At 35.9% G+C, this 16,400-nt stretch overlaps 1 protein-coding gene across 14 annotated transcripts in view; it reads left to right on the top strand.

The window, feature by feature from the left end:
• The window catches only part of MYO3B (myosin IIIB), a 211,163-nt gene that overhangs the window by 96,778 nt on the left and 97,985 nt on the right, over positions 1–16,400 (top strand). For 13 of the 14 annotated variants that reach the window (XR_005861643.2, XR_005861642.2, XR_005861644.2 and 10 more), the window contains 10 exons: positions 1,807–1,890; positions 2,592–2,794; positions 3,231–3,329; positions 3,932–4,046; positions 4,433–4,559; positions 4,702–4,912; positions 6,294–6,441; positions 6,674–6,827; positions 8,724–8,812; positions 10,350–10,479. Coding sequence is in view for 10 of the 14 variants with exons in the window: in XM_040704167.2 (XP_040560101.1) it covers positions 1,807–1,890; positions 2,592–2,794; positions 3,231–3,329; positions 3,932–4,046; positions 4,433–4,559; positions 4,702–4,912; positions 6,294–6,441; positions 6,674–6,827; positions 8,724–8,812; positions 10,350–10,479 (1,360 nt within the window). In the remaining 4 variants the exon portion in view is untranslated. Of the gene's footprint in view, positions 1–1,191; positions 1,290–1,806; positions 1,891–2,591; positions 2,795–3,230; positions 3,330–3,931; positions 4,047–4,432; positions 4,560–4,701; positions 4,913–6,293; positions 6,442–6,673; positions 6,828–8,723; positions 8,813–10,349; positions 10,480–16,400 lie in introns of those variants that run through there. The other variant, XR_005861645.2, reaches the window with a different exon arrangement.

The following is a 16,400-nucleotide window of genomic DNA, read 5'->3' as shown; positions in this document are numbered from 1 at the left end:
TAGCCTGTCTTGCTCTAGATATTGTAATCATTTACACCTGTGTAAAATAGGGGAGTCTCAATACTTCAGCTGGTTAACTAAGTTTGAACTGCTCTTCCATTGCATAAAGTAGAAAGCAATGTAGCAAGCAAGGAAGGAATGTAACGAGTATGCACATCTTGCAGTTATTTTAATGAAAATGAAATATTTTGCTGCAGAAGTTAGATTCCTTTTTGTTACATTCTTAAAATTGTAATTTTGCACTCTTTCTAACATGATGTGTTGTATGTACATGAGTACTGGGGCCTAATAATTATATATTGTTATCTGGAGGAAAAAAAAATCAATTTTGTCATCAGCACATGAGGCTAACTTTGTAGATTTTTAATATTATATGTCCTTCCTATCTTCTTAGGAAGTAATTTGCATTTAGATCTAAATCTTTATGCAAAGATAGCTAATAATTACTCGTAGGCATCCAGGCATGCCTGCTAGCTTATATAGTTTCCTATTTGCAATAGTTTTTATCTCCATTAACTGACCATTTATGCAGGTTTGTCAGGTAAAGATGCACTAGATGCCTGGTGTAGCTAGACAAAAAATGTATTTATTCTGTTTATCCATTCAGCCTTCCCTTGTATTTTCTTTTGAAGCCTGAAAATTGACTACAGGTCTAATGTTTCTGGGGAATCTCAAGTCATGTTGAGTCATGCAGGGGCTTTAAATTGTATAAACTGTTGTATGTGACTCGTCTGCTAAGGCAGATTAAGACAATTTCAGATAACACAAACCTATAAATACATTGCTGTTTTATTTGTTACCAAGAAGCAGAAAAATATTTGATTAAAAAAAAAAAAAGCTGAAATTCCTCCGTATATTCCAGGCTGGAGAGGGAATAATGGATAATCTTTCTCTAGGAGTGTCAAAAATGTTGTCTGGACAACAGTTATCCCTTTCACACCTTCACAAAGCTTAGTTCTGTATCAGTCATCACTGTATGAAGTATTCTAAGACCTTGTCTCTTTTCCCAGCAAAATCTTTTATGTTTACTGTGTACTTCAAGTAATTTCAAGCTAATCTCTGAGTTTGTAAGCCTTTGGAAAACCTATAAAACATTGTGTGTTATATACAGTCTGCCAAATGAAGAATAATATGGACATGTTCTCCCAGAATCACTCAATGAACATATGCATATTTTTCTGAAATGTTTAGGTTTGTTGTTTTAATCTGAATATCAGCATCATCTACATGATGATCTCTGTACAGCAACAAACCTTATGATAGTTTTCAGTACCAGGAGCAGAATTTTGGTGAGTGTATTAAATACAGCTTTACCTTGTTTTTTTCATTAATTTATATGAACTCAATGAAATGGGCTCAGATGCACTGATAATTACGTCACGTGAACTAGCAGTGGAAATCTTTCAATTTTTACAGGCTGTGTATGTGCATAGTATGGATTAACTTTGTAGATAAGGTCATTCCTTTATATGTCTTAGAGCTTAGAATTTTACACACTCCTTCTCACGTACACACATTTCTGTCAGGCATTGCAAGATACAGTTTATAGAATCATAGAATGGCTTAGGTTGGAAGGGACCTCAAAGATCATCTAGTTCCAAACCCTGGTTTTAGTTATCTAAGGAATAAAGGAATGATTGCAGTGACCCTCTACTGACCTGTCAGAAAGGACTTGAGAGATTTGACTAAGATATTTTACAGTCTTGGTACTAAACATTAAGTAACAGATATGAGCAGAAACAGATGAAAACCTATTTATCGACCATGTGGTGGACTGTACACTTACTGTTTTGTTTGTATGTTCAGTGCATTATCATCAGTGGGGAAAGTGGTGCTGGAAAGACAGAAAGTGCCCATTTGATCGTCCAACATTTGACCTTCTTGGGAAAGGTATTTCTAGCAACCATGTAAAACAATGAATAAATGCTCCCCACTCCCTAACATTTCCACTTTATTAAATATTTAATATTAAAAATTGTTCTTGTGAATTAACCCACGTGAGTCAGGGACAGAGTAATCAAACATTTGTAAGCACTGAATCACGCCATTAGAATATGACCTGCACCGAACCATTTCAGTGTAGGAGAAAGCGACAAATTGCAAACGTTCAGTGCCTGTAGTTTTCTGCAGTCTTAATGACTTATAACATCGTTCATGTATACAATAAAAAATAGCAGATCTTGCTTCGGCTCTGATCTTGGAAGCTCTTACATTTTTAAATGTTATGAGTAATGCTACTACTGCAGAATAGTGTGAAAATTGTGTAAGTTTAACAAGTTTATGTATTAGTATGATTGTTGTTTTAGGTAGTATTCTTTTTGTTCATTTTTTGGTGGCTTTGTTGCCTTAACTAAATTATATGAAGCTTCAGAGATAAAGCAATTGCAGAGAAGGAAGAATATGGTTTTCCTTACCTGTAGGTGATTTCCCCTTCAGTGTATGGCCTTATTATATAGATAGGAAGGTTAATGGAGTATCTAACTCCATAAGAATGTGATAATGGGATATTATGCTTCTTAAGCAGGGATTGGATTGTGAGTAGGCAATATATTCTTTTAATGGTCCTTCTGATTTATATCTGTTCTGTCAAGGCCAATAACCGTGCTTTGCGTGAGAAAATTCTTCAGGTGAATCCTCTGGTTGAAGCATTTGGGAATGCCTGCACTGCCATCAATGACAACTCAAGTCGCTTCGGAAAATATCTGGAAATGATGTTTACACCCACAGGAGCTGTAATGGGGGCAAAGATTTCTGAGTATCTACTTGAAAAGTCAAGGGTTATAAAACAGGCTGTGTAGGTGCACTAATCATCTGTCCTTTCACATTTTTGAAATGTTTAGATTCTGTTTAATTCTCTAAAAACTCTTATTTAAGTGCTTCCAATAGTGTCTCCTGCTGAGTCCTTTGTATAGTACTGTTAATGACAAGAATAGTTTGGTTCTTTTGGAACAAAAGCCAGACCTGTTCTTTTTTTTCTTTTTTCTTTTTTTTTTCTTTCTTTCTTTTTTTTTTTTTTTTTTTTTTTTTTTTTGAGAAATAATGTGGTTATCTGGATTTTCTGTTTTCTGTTTTACAGCTGAAATAGTTATCTTCGGGCTTCCACTATTATTGGCCCTGATCATTTGCTACCTGTCTCAATGAGCTCATGATAAAGACTTTTGCTTTTACCTTGTACAAGATAATGCAAGTATAAACATATGTGCTTTATAGACATGCTTTTTTGTTTCTAGGGGAGAGAAAAATTTCCATATATTTTATTATATTTATGCTGGCCTTTATCATCAGAAGAAACTTTCTGAATATAGACTTCCTGAAAAAAAGCCTCCTAGGTAACTATTAGTCACATGTTTTAATTACTCATTATAATTATCTATTGATCAGCTCTTGCTTTCAGTATGATGTCTTCAAGTCTGTCGTAATCCTTCTGTATCCCTTAAGGATCTTTTTTTAATTCTCTCAAGCAAAAAAAAAAAAAAAAAAGGATGAACAATACGGAATTACAGCGTTTGTATTAAAAACTTGAACTATTTAAAGAGAAGAAAGAAACATTTTCATTGCTACATAAATATTTTATCATACATTCAGATCAGGATGTAGTCACCCTTTGCTTTCCTGCAGTTTAAGAACTCAAAATGTTTTGAAGTTGTGTTTTTTAATTGGAATTTGTACCTAGAGAGCACCTGATCTATATGATTCTATATTGGGTGAGAGCATGTGGGTAAAATGTTAGTAACACTATGAACAGATTATTAACAAAGAACAAGCAAAAGCAACTGCAACAGAAACAAAAGCATCTTATGAATTAGCACCAAAATACTTAACTGAAAGATATAAATAAATGTTTTTTTCAATTAATGATGTAGTTGCATGATAGTCACTATAGGTTGTACTGACTTATCACCTACTCAGTGCTTCCTTTCACTTTGTTTAGATACATAGATAATGAAACTGGAAGAGTAATGCACGATATTGTTACTAAGGATTCCTATGGAAGACAATTTGAAGCAATTCAGCATTGCTTTAGAATTATAGGATTCACTGATGAGGTAAGATATCCAGTTGCTAAACCATTATTGACCTTCCTGAAAACAACCTCCTGTGCTGCTTGTGCTTAGGCTGTCATTTGGCTGTGTGAATATGCAGCATGCCACAGAATCTGTCCTATAACATAAATGAATTATGAAAGTAAAACCACACACCTGGGAGCCAGGACCAGTCAGAGGTCTCAGTTTGTAGTTAGGCAAGTCCCTTCACAGTTCTATAGAACCTTTTCTTTTCTGTGTAAATAAGGGCTTCCTTGAATTAGAACTTGGTCTTAGGACAATCTACAAACTTCAATCACTATCCGATGCTCACATTTTTCTTTCATAAAATAAGTTTGATGTACATATTTAATTGGATTCCTTGAGAGTTCTTTTTGTCATTTTTACAGGAAGTGTACTCAGTGTACAGAATTCTGACTGGTATCTTAAATACTGGAAATATTGAGTTTGCTGCCATTTCTTCACAACACCAAACAGATAAAAGTGAAGTTCCAAACCCAGAAGCCTTAGAAAATGGTAACTACATTTTAATATGATCAACTCTACAAATACCATTGGACTGTATTTGTGAGAATCTCTTAACTTGTGGTAACAGGCTATGCTAGTGATGTCCTCAGAATAGTCATAATTTATATATATATTCTACACTGTCTTTCAGCTGCTGCACTGCTAAGTATTGGATCAGAAGAACTGCAAGAGGCCCTAACCTCCCACTGTGTTGTAACACGGGGGGAGACTATTATCCGAACAAACACTGTGGACAAAGCAGCTGACGTGCGAGATGCCATGTCTAAAGCACTTTATGGCAGACTCTTCAGCTGGATCGTAAATCGTATTAATACGCTTCTTCAGCCAGATAAAAATATATGGCAAGTTACACATCACTGGATCATTTGTATTTACTGTGCATATGTCTTTGATGGGTTCATCCATTTGTATATTTTTTGATTTTGCAGAAGAAATGCTGTGTTTATTTTGGCTAAGGCTTCAAAATGGCTTTCATGCTGTGATACTGAATTCTGTTTCCAGGACATTAACCCAACATTCTCAAAGAGCTGAGCGAAATTTAGCTACTGAAGTCAGTGGAAATTGATGATTAAAATTATGTAAAATTCTTTAAAAAGATGTTTTGTATGTAGAGAACATTAAAATCATACCAATGGCCAGTAAGTATTTGAATTACTCTGAAAATATCACTATGTTTTCAGAGTATGCTACTATGCTGTAGAGATTTCTAAAAATAAGATAACCCCTTAGGTGATTTTAAAATGTTTTTACTAACTACAGTGCTCCTGCTTCCATGCTGAGAGACTGGAGAAAGCAAGGAGGGAAACAGTGCTGTAGTAGGATATAAAATATCTGGAATAATTATTGCAAATATAACTTAAAGGTGCTACTTCTGAATTCCACTAGAGACATTTTCACTCATCCTTGACAGCACTGAGATAAAGGTATCTTGAGAGTTTTTAGACCTCCAGTTCCCCTTCATTGCATGAATATAAACAGTTGCTGTTTCTGACTATAACCCGAATCTCTTTGTTTTATGCAGAATCCAAAGCAAGGAGATGTTTAGCATACAGTATTTTCCCTTTCAGAGCGTGTCTGTATGACGCAGTGTGTTGTTATGTACAGACAGACTGTGAATGAGCCTATGCACTGCACTGTTAATGTGATTCTATGCCTAGGCACCAAGTTAATAGGTTGTGCTTTTTCTTGTCTTAGAGATAGCTTGGAGATCCCTACTTGCGCTTTATTATACCATGTAGAAACACAGTCCGCACTTGCATTTCCAGTGATGACTGTGGTCTGAGTATACATAACCTATCAAGCTAACACATGGCCGTTTAATAATCCTGTTGTAGCAGCAGATTTGGTGATTGTCTTGCTGACTGGGTGTAGCAAAAACATGCTAGTAGAGCTTGGCACCTTTCATCTACCTGGAGGATCTGTCAGTAGGTTTGGTTTAGGATGTGCTTATTGGAACCACTTATTTTAATGCATCTCTGAAGTCTGTTATTAAGTAGTTATGGTTCTCTTTTTCTTCTTCATGGGAATCTGTAAAAGACAAGTGGAAAACCCAAAGCGTTAATGATTCTCAACAAATGCACAAATGGTTATCAATTCAAATACACTTTTTCTCCTCTGTTTTTGCAGCAAATTGAATTGATTGTGCCATCTTAGTTACCATGTTTATTCTGATTGTAACTAGATGTTGCCCATACTGAATTTTGTTTGACTTTTCACATGCAGCAATACTGAAAATGGAATGAATGTTGGTATACTAGATATATTTGGATTCGAGAACTTCGCAAGAAATTCCTTTGAACAGCTGTGCATAAATATTGCTAATGAGCAGATCCAGTTTTATTTCAATCAACATATTTTTGCACTTGAACAGGTAAATTTGGCTCTTGTGAAGTCTAGTTGAATCAGCCATCTTGACCCATAGATTATACTTAGGAATATATTATAAACTATAAAATGGTTGTGGGATTTATATGTAAGTAATGTTCGCATCTTTCAGCATAGTTGCTGCTGTTTTGTACATAATGTTGTTGGGGCCTACAGAGTATTTTTGTGCATTATAAATGTCCTAATGGTTCAATATTAAAACTTTGTTGACTTTGTAGATGGAATATCAAAACGAGGGAATTGATGCTGCTACAGTGGAGTATGAGGACAACCGTCCACTTCTAGATATGTTCCTACAGAAACCCATGGGTCTCCTTTCTCTACTAGATGAAGAAAGTCGATTTCCTCAGGCAACAGACCTAACGTTAGTTGGTATGAACAAACAAAAGTCCTGGCAAACAACTAATCTATTTTGAGAGCATGGTGCAATATCTTTACTTAAGCTTTTCTAGCCTAATTGTCCTACTGAGACTGTGCCATTTTGTTTGACAGTTTGAGTGTGTTTTTCATTGTGCTTCACTGTGCTTCTATGCCTCACGTTTTTTATATTGCAAAAGTTATTTTACATCTCTTGTGTCAAGAGCTTGTCTTTTCAGTGATTTAAGTAAATAACCTCTGTGTTGTCCCTGTACATGAGGTACATCAAGAGGCTTTTATCAGTATTTAAAAGGGAAAGCTGAGACATAGCAGAACTTGTGTCTAGGACCACCCTGTGAGTTATCATTAGTGTTGAGAATAAAACTAAGATCTCTCAGGATTGCAGGCCCATGTTTATCCAATTAGAAAATATTACTTCACTGCAGATTATCTCATCGTAAGTAGAAAGTGTGTGTTATTTCTTGTGTGCCATCTGGCTGAATATTTCCCTTCCTTCATGCATAGTTTACGTATGTCTTAACAAATCTTGGCACAAATTTTAAAACATGTAGTGCATGCTATGTTTAAAAATGTTTTCGTGCTTTTATTTACCAGAACTCCATTTTTCCTTGTGGTACATTACAGAGTTTCAGTTTGTTCAATCAAACGTTGCAGCAGGGATTCAAACACTTAGAGAAAAATTACAACTGCCTGGTAAATTGCATGATATATGCACAAGATTTTTCACTTCTGGACTGCAACTTGAAATGAAGCCAAAAAATGAATGCCGAGGTTTCATTCCAGTCCTTATTTGTGTGCTAAAACTGTGAGCCTCCCTGCGGATCCTATAACACTGTTAATCTCAAATATTGAACTTGCACTTTCAAAGTGTCAGGGGGACAGCAACTGAGATAGTTTGCCCATTCTATATGTGTCAGACCATCACTAATTCCCACCCTCTCAACTCAAAATCTGCCCCCTTCCCTGCCCTCCAACCTGCCAAAATTCTGAGCTCAATTCTTTTTGCTTCAAATACAAGGATTCTCAAACTTGGTTAAACACTCATAGAAAGAAAACATAAAAAGAAAATTATTAGAAAGAAAATAAAATGTTAATGGATAACATCAGAAAAAAAAAATTTTGTAGTGATGTCTGACCTACACAAAGTGACAGATAATTTTATCAATTGATTCTGGTCTTGGATCTCTACTTGCATGTGTAGACAAACAAATACAATAGTATCAGCACTAATTCTGTTTTTCTGTCAGCTCTTCAGAGGTATGTTGCAAGAAACAGAAAAATTTGGGGGAGAAGCCCTTTTTTTTCTTTTTTCTTTTTTTTTTTTTTCTGTAGGTATACAAAGACAACTGGGATATGGTCCCAACCTGAAAACATTGACATATACTTCAAACATGATGTACAAAACAAAATAAATGGGGGAAGGAAGACAGGAAAAATAGAAATAACCACTTAGGCAGGCCAGATCTATGCAAAGATCTGAATGTACATAGTTGAAATAAAACCACCCCAAAATTTGCACGCACATATGTACATATATATATTTATATACATATATATATATATATACGTATATGTGAAGAAATTTCAATACAAAATATGAGAAATTCTCGTTCCCACTCACTGTCCTCTATTTCCCATGCACACAACTCTGCAAGAACAGGGATTTGAAGTACATTATTTCTGGGCTAGTTTTGAATGAGTTACTCCATTCAGTAGTAGCAGCTTGGAAGAGAGCATGAAGATGGCACTTAGTTTGTATTGGGTAATGTGACAGTAGATGTTCTTACAGTAGTTCTGGGTTCTCGAGCAGCAAGCAGGCCTTAATTAGGATGGAGATTTTACTTAATCACTGTAATTCATTTTTATCAACTTCACTTCTCAAATGTTTAGATAAATTTGAAGATAACTTACGATGCAAATACTTCTGGAGACCGAAAGGAGTGGAATTGTCATTTGGTATTCAGCACTATGCTGGAAAGGTGAGGTCATGTGATTTTTATTTAGTTAAAATCATTGTGTTGTAGTCATTATCTGTTTTAACCAGAGTTATTGCTTTTTCCTCTCTTTAATAGACAAAATGATAAAGTTTTAAGAAACAAAGAATCTATGATAAAATTTCTGTGTGAAGTAGTCCATTCTAGAACCTATCCCTAGGACTCTATTAGAAATTAGATGGACAGAAACCACCTTTTGTTCTGAAAGAAGTCTGGCACCAGAAACCCCATCACTATGGTATTTTTAAAGGAACAACTCTGGAACCAGTACAGGCTACATAATTTTTAACATTGTGTGAATGCTACAGTCATTCTGTGTGTAACCATATATACATATATGTTTGTGTAAAGGCAATGTGTAACAGTATCTGCAGTAGAACTTAAAATCCCACAGAGATCATTGGAAAGACTGAAGGGTATAATTTTTGCAAGCACAGATGAGTTTCCATACTCCACAGCACCTACCTTGCTCTCAGCAGTTCACCTATTACTTTATATGGGGATGATTATCCAGTTGTTTCATGTAATATGAGGTATGTCTGTGAGGCACAAATCTTCGTTCACAAACAAAGTGAAAATAAAACAACGTTTTATTTAGTTATAAGTAAAGTCTGTTCTATGACTCATTATAAAGAGTCAAAAATGTTATGATATGCTCTAGTAAACTTAGTCCAGCTTTCCGGCCTGTTAAGAATAACTGTAACATTTCACACAAGTTTAATCAATTCTTTGTCCCCAAATGGCCAAGTCATAAAAACATTACTGAATAGTTGTGGAGGCGAGCCCTCAATTTCTCTGGAAACACATGGACTCCAGTGGAATTAGGCTAGAAAGGAATATTGCTGGTAATAATAAGACCAGTTTAAATATTAGAGCAGCTTTTTTAAAGAAAAAAAAAAAAAAGACTAAGGAAAAATCAACAGATTTTTGTATGATTACAAACAGCCTCGCATTAATTTCTATAAAATATAAGAAAAGTAATTTTTAAAAAGCAAAATAAAATTGTCTACTGAAGCATTAGATAGTAAAGAATCAAAACTCGAGCCCTAGCATGCAGAAAGAAATGATGAATGTTTAGTTTTCCTACTAACATTCTGGAAGTATTAAGAAGCCTGTTTAACAGGCTTCTTGATAGCGATCTACGTCTGAAACTTACTCCTGTTCCTACAACAGAACTAGTTACCGATCAGTTTGGTGCAGGCAATAAATAAATTTTGACTGCCTGGGAACCATTTCTTATTTCACATGTAAACTGTCAACTTAAGCTTTAATGAGGTATCTCTGTTATATTACTTCATGCATCCCATAGTTTGATGTGACAAACCATAATACAACATAACTAAAACCCAAATTAACCCGATTTGATCTGCACTGACGTGATGAATGCACGTGTATTGGATTGTTTTTAAAATGGTTCTCTTGTTGAAGACACTGTGTTAGCTGTACACTTTTAAGTCCTTTGCAGATGTTATTTTTGTGGAACCCTTTTTGGCAACGTATCTGACCCTGTTTCCCATGCTAGGTATTATATGATGCCTCCGCATTTCTTGAGAAGAATAGAGACACTCTTCCTGCTGACATAGTGGTGGTGTTGAGAACCTCAGAGAACAAACTTCTTCAGCAGCTGTTTTCTAGCCCGTTAACCAAAACAGGTACTTTCTGCAACAGCTTTGCTTACTTTGCAACATTTTTGGCTACCTCCTCCTTTGAAAATCTAGTTGCTTCTGGACAAAACTCTGCTTTTCAGCTCTTTCTGCTGTTGAAAGTTTCCTAGATATCTGAAGTATTAAATAATAGTAGTATTGACATATATATTTTTTAAAAAGTATTTTGCCATAAACCCAGGAGGCAAGATTCATTCACAGTTCCAGAGAAAGGGAGATTATATGGTGTCTAGGGCAAGAACTCATTTTGAAATCAGAATGAGAACACGTTTTTGTTCTTTGTCCTTTGCTAAGTTCAGTTCAATTGATATATTCTTGTGTAACATTACTTATAATTTCTAAATCGTGTGATGTAGGTTGTTTGGAGATAATACCCATCTGTTTAGATTCATTGGTGCGGTACATAAAATAGTTTCTTCCAGATTTTAAAGTATGCATACTGATCTGCTAGGATTCATAAATTCCGTTTATCTTAAGCTTGTTGACACTGACTTACTTAAAAGTGCACAGATCTGTGACTAAATAAAATAGTAAAATAAAATTTGCTTTCTCCGTGGATTGATGCCAGAATACTACTGACACGTATAAACGCAGTATACATGCCAACAAGACAAGAAATGTACACATTAAAAATGTCAGTCAAAGCTTTTCATGTTCTTAAAGGCCTTTTTTCATAATTAATAAGAAAAAGATGTAACAATAAGGAATAATCCAAATACAATGCACTGTATTAGATTGCAAAATTATTTTGGTCTGATATGATATAAACAAGTGTGATAGTTGTATTTCTACCAAAAATATTCTAGGTAGAAAAAAGCGCACATGCACTAGGTAGTGCTGTGTAGCCTCGCTAGGTAGTGCTGTATATAGGCTGTAGGTGCAATTCAGTGTCTGTGCAGCATATCTGTATCTGATTTCTGGAAACTTAGTAGTCCAGTCATAGCCTCTGGTATTGCCATCAAACTATCCTCAGGCTTCTACATAGAAAAGGAACATCTGGAGGAACCCAGATATAGGAACATTCTTTGCACATGTGTAACTGATAGCAGAATATCTGTTTATATTCTACATAGGATAGATTCATACTAATCTGTTCTTTCCTGTAATTAGAAGGCTCTGGATTACTTCCCTTCAATTTACAATTTTAGAGGACCCTGAGCGCTGAGAATCCGCTGAGGAATCTGCTTTTCCTTTCAGCTGTGACAAGCTCAAATAAAGGGAGATGTAGGTTAAGATAGAATAGGATTGTTTATTGCCCAAGTAGAAAACACAACAAGACAATTGAGTCTATTTCTTCTGACATTTGAGTCCTTAGTAAAGACTGGTAGAAAGAATTTCTTATGCTGGATGGATCAAGCAAAGCCAAAAAGAAAGCTCACGTTGGATCAAGTATGCCTCACCTCCCTCTTTACCAGCCCTTTCCTACCTTGGAGCTGTTATCAGAATGAAACAGATTAGGTATTTTCTCCCAGTTATCAGTCACAATTATTGTAAATATTGTAGGTTTGATTTCATGCAAACTTATCTGCCTCTGGCTTTCTAGAGGTGCTTTCGGTGACAGCAGGACTAAACTGAGAATTTTACCCACGGTGCATGAAAGGTTCAGTAAGAAAATACTTCTTATTGCAGCTATGTATTTTTGCCATGTTGGCGTATTACCACTTCTTCTTTTCCTTATTTCCTATTTAAATGAATTGGGTGGTTTCTGCTTCCCATAATAGGAAGTTTACCTTTCCATCAAGTACAAGAAGCAAGTTGAACCTATGTTTCTCTCAAGTCAGTACTGGACATCCTGGTAAAAATCATTATGCATATGTTCCTGTGCATGATGCTTTAAGAATAACTTAAGTCTCTTAGGTCATTTCTGTTTTTTGGGAGTCTTTGTGATTTTGCTCTATTTTTTTCCAGCTGTCTAATATAATTGGCACCCACAACCTGTTTTGGGGCCTCTGTGTTCTAAAATCAGATTGTTGCCAGGTTTAGTTTTGGCAGCTTGCAAGATAAATGAAAGGTTTGGCTGAGACGGAAGGTATAGCTGGCAATGCTGCTTCATCTCTGCATAGTGAAAAAAGGTAATGCTATACGCTTAACTTTCTACAAAGAAGCTTTTGTAAACAAAAGAATAGTGACTGGGTAAATTTCCCACCACACTCTGCCCTTGCCTCTAAGCCTTATTCTCTCCACTCAATATGTACTTCATTTCCAAAGCCAGAAAATGTACAGATTAAGATTCATGATCTCAATACGATTTTCTTCAGCTTTTTGTAGGTTACTGGCTGATGTGAAAGTTAATAATTTACATGGGAGCCATATTGCATCCCTCCAGGTAACCCTGACTTGAAGTGAGCCTTCTGCCAGTATCTCTGGTGTTTTGTTTGAAGATGAGTGACAGCACATTCTCACATCTGCTTGCAACTAGCTCTGGAATTTGCAGCATACATGGTTTTTGCCAAGCGGCTCTCCCCAGTATGCGTAAGAGTCACTAGGTGGTGCTATCCCAGAAGCAAGAGGGAATTTGAAACTATTAACGCGGGTCTGCGAGTTACTGAAATGTAGTTCTTAAATACCAGTATGAACAAAAAGATGCCTTTCCCACTCTGGGAAGATCTTGTGTTTGAAGTATATTTATATAACTGTCGTTTCTTCCACTGTCAAAAACTTAGCAGCTGCAAGAAAATAAATATTAAAAAGACTAAATTCTTCTACTAATTTAAGATCACATTAATCCCTGTAATTTATCAAACATACTTATCCCCTCTTAACAAGTGCTTCTGTTTCACAGTAGAAGACTGTGTAGTTTAAAAGACCAGAAATTAACAGCAGGACTTTAAATGCACAATTGTAATAGTGATTTACAGTTAAAAGAGCACAGAATTAGTGATATAGATGCCAGAATTTAAATCAAACATTCCAGGATTAATTCTGTAGATTGCCCAGCTTGTTTTTTCTTCCTTCGGTGGAAACTTAAGTGCATTTAGTGCAGATTGGAGTCTGATTGTACTGTCTAGGGGCCTGAATGAACATACTCTTATTTAACCTCCCAGTTCTCTCAACTGCTGCTGGATTTGTCACTTTTTCTACAAGCACAGTTTTTTTAGTGTTGAGGATTCTGTATATTCTAAAACTAAAATGAAATTTACTCCAAATATAAAAGAGAAATAGAGCATTTAAAAAGCCTGCCGCTTCTGCAGTTGAATGTGCATGTTCCCATTTATAAGGCATTCCTCTTTGTAGTGTTGGTTTATTGCTGTCACAGCTAACACATCAGAGAGGAAAGAAATCATGCAATCTATAGAAGAGTCCACTTGAAAGAGAAGTGGGTTTAACTGAAAAGATTAAGGAGAGCCCTGGTACATTCACTACCAGTAGTAGTGAGGAGTCAGACCATTTGACTCCATTCTGATACTTCAGAATTTTTGCAGTGTCACATTTAAATGCTGATATCATTAGGGTGCTTGAGGTTTTTAAAACCACTGGGGTTTTTGTGACTGTAGCTCCCTCCTCCACTTTCTGCTCTCACTTTATGTTCCCCAACTGATCTGACTGTGGGGAGGTAGGAAGGTGCAGGCTTCTCAGAAAAGTTACAACATATCATTCTCTACTTTTGAAAGGCAATCCCTGCAGACTTTTTCCCCCTCTAAAATCCATGGACCCTTAGAGCTTCTGTCACAGTGACTCTGTTCTACCTTAGATCCTTGCTGGAGAGATGGGGAGAGAGGGAGGAAAATAAACATACTCCAGCCTTCCACCCCCAGAACAGAGAGACAACAGAAACACTTCTGTCACAGTTCTGAGGCTGTGTAGGCATTGGGCTTGGCTGTGTACATTAGACAGAGCTGAGCACCAGTACTGCTATAGCAGCATCACCTCTGATAGTTTTAGTAGCACGGGGTGTTGCTCGCACAATCAGAGTGTACAGTTTATATATCTTGTGAGGTTAATAAGCTCATCTTGTTCAAAGTCCCTAGATACATGAGCTAGAGAACTGAAAGTTTTCAAAACCTTCACCATAGAGTTAGGGTATTTTAACATGGGAGAATCTTCATCAAAGTTTGAGGAAAATTGATTTTTTCAAAAACAAATTAATTAGAATTAACCTGCTTAAAGGTCGCTTCCTCTCCTCAGTATTGATTTTTGGTTTGTTTTCTTTGTGCTTTTGCATCTCCTGCCCTACATACAGCCCTCAGACAAAAATTAATGATAAACAATGTATATCCCATTATAAAACAAACAAACAAAAAAAGGAGTAAACAGACTACATGCTGAGAAAGCCTGGCACATTTTATTCCATTCTTTCTTTATGCACCCTAAAGCATATAAGAACTAGGGCTTTTTGCAAAATCACATTAAAGAATTACTTTTCACCATTCTTTGGCAGTTTCTCAACATGGGGAGTATTTCTATTTCAGTTCAGTGAAAGGAAACTACTGGGCACAGGGTGAAATCTTGGCCAATTAAAATCTTCAGTGCTTTGACAATGTTTCTGATGGAACCCATTACTGCTCTCTTCTACTGAACGTTAGCACTTCCTCTGGCACTAGTGGAGAGGCTCCTGGTTTGGTCTACGTCAGATTTGCTCACTGAAATACAGTATGTTTCCAACTGGGCTTAGCAGATTTTTTCGTTTAATTCCATACATCACAATAGAGTGAGAGTCTCAAATACATCTTAATTTTGCAAATTTATCCTGCAGTAAATTCTACTTATAATGGCACTTTTGTGTTGGTATTTTCACCTCTAAGAAATAACTGCAGGCGGTCTAAGTCGAATGAATTGGAAACAAAGCCATTGTAATTATAATCTCACTACTTATATATGAATCAGAATTTACATTTTGTAAGAATTTGGATCAGGTTAATGGAAGCTGTATATTTTCACTCACAACGGAGGCTTTCCTACTTCTGACTGGTCCATATGTTAAAGGCATATAAAAGTTAATCGGTTTTGCTTTGCTGCCAGTGTGTTGTGTGCAAAGAGAGCCTTTAAACCACAGATGTGCAACGTAACAATTGTGAACTTTACTGAATTGCAGATGTGGGACATCAGTAAACTAAATTAAATGTAGCTTAACTATCGAGGTAGAGTTTGATTGCATTTTATTTCATTGTTCAGTTCAGCATTTTACAGTTCAGTATACCTTTCTTCTCATCCTAAAGCTTTGTGTCAGGGGGCAAATACAGTACACAGATACAAGACTTGTAAGCAGTAGGATCCCAAACATGCCATACAATAGCCCTAGAAATGGAACTCATCTAGAGAGAGAGCCATCTATCAGATGAAAGTTAACGTCTCAGTCCTGTTCAGACTTTACACAAGGCATAACAATTATTTACTGTTGAGAATAACTCTCTATAAATACTGTCAGTGAATCACTGGAATTGCACATGAAAGCACCACAGCTGGGAAGGTCAAGTTAGGTTTATCATGCTTTTGTTTGGTAAAGGATGTTTCCCAAGCAGAAGTCCACTCTTTTTAATACGCTACTTCACAGATTACATTGTTCTGAAAAATGGGCAAATGGCATAACATGGATTCCTTTCTCCAAGTGCTTACAACTTGAACCCTCCAAAAAAGTACAAGTGGACAGATTTTAAGAGCAGAACTTGATGAGCTTATTGGTTTGATTCATAGTAGGGTATCCCCTGTAGTCCAAATACTGAGAACAATTCTTCTTTACCTTTCTTTCAGAAGAGACATCTTTTCAATTTTCATTTTCTAAATAAACTCTTCAATTTTACAATGAAAATTATCTCATAGTAGTGACTAAGTATAATCTTAGCACTTTGTTGTATACTAATTAAGATCAAAATATATTGATACTGAGGAGGAATCCAGATGTATTATATACAAGATGTTACTGGGTTTTATATTAATTTGTAGGCTGCAGGATCTCACTGAGCAGCATATAC

This window comes from Gallus gallus, chromosome 7, assembly GCF_016699485.2.
Source record: "Gallus gallus isolate bGalGal1 chromosome 7, bGalGal1.mat.broiler.GRCg7b, whole genome shotgun sequence".
NCBI lineage: Eukaryota > Metazoa > Chordata > Aves > Galliformes > Phasianidae > Gallus > Gallus gallus.
The sequence above is the reverse complement of the archived record's forward strand: the minus strand, read 5'-3'. Positions and strand labels throughout refer to the sequence as shown.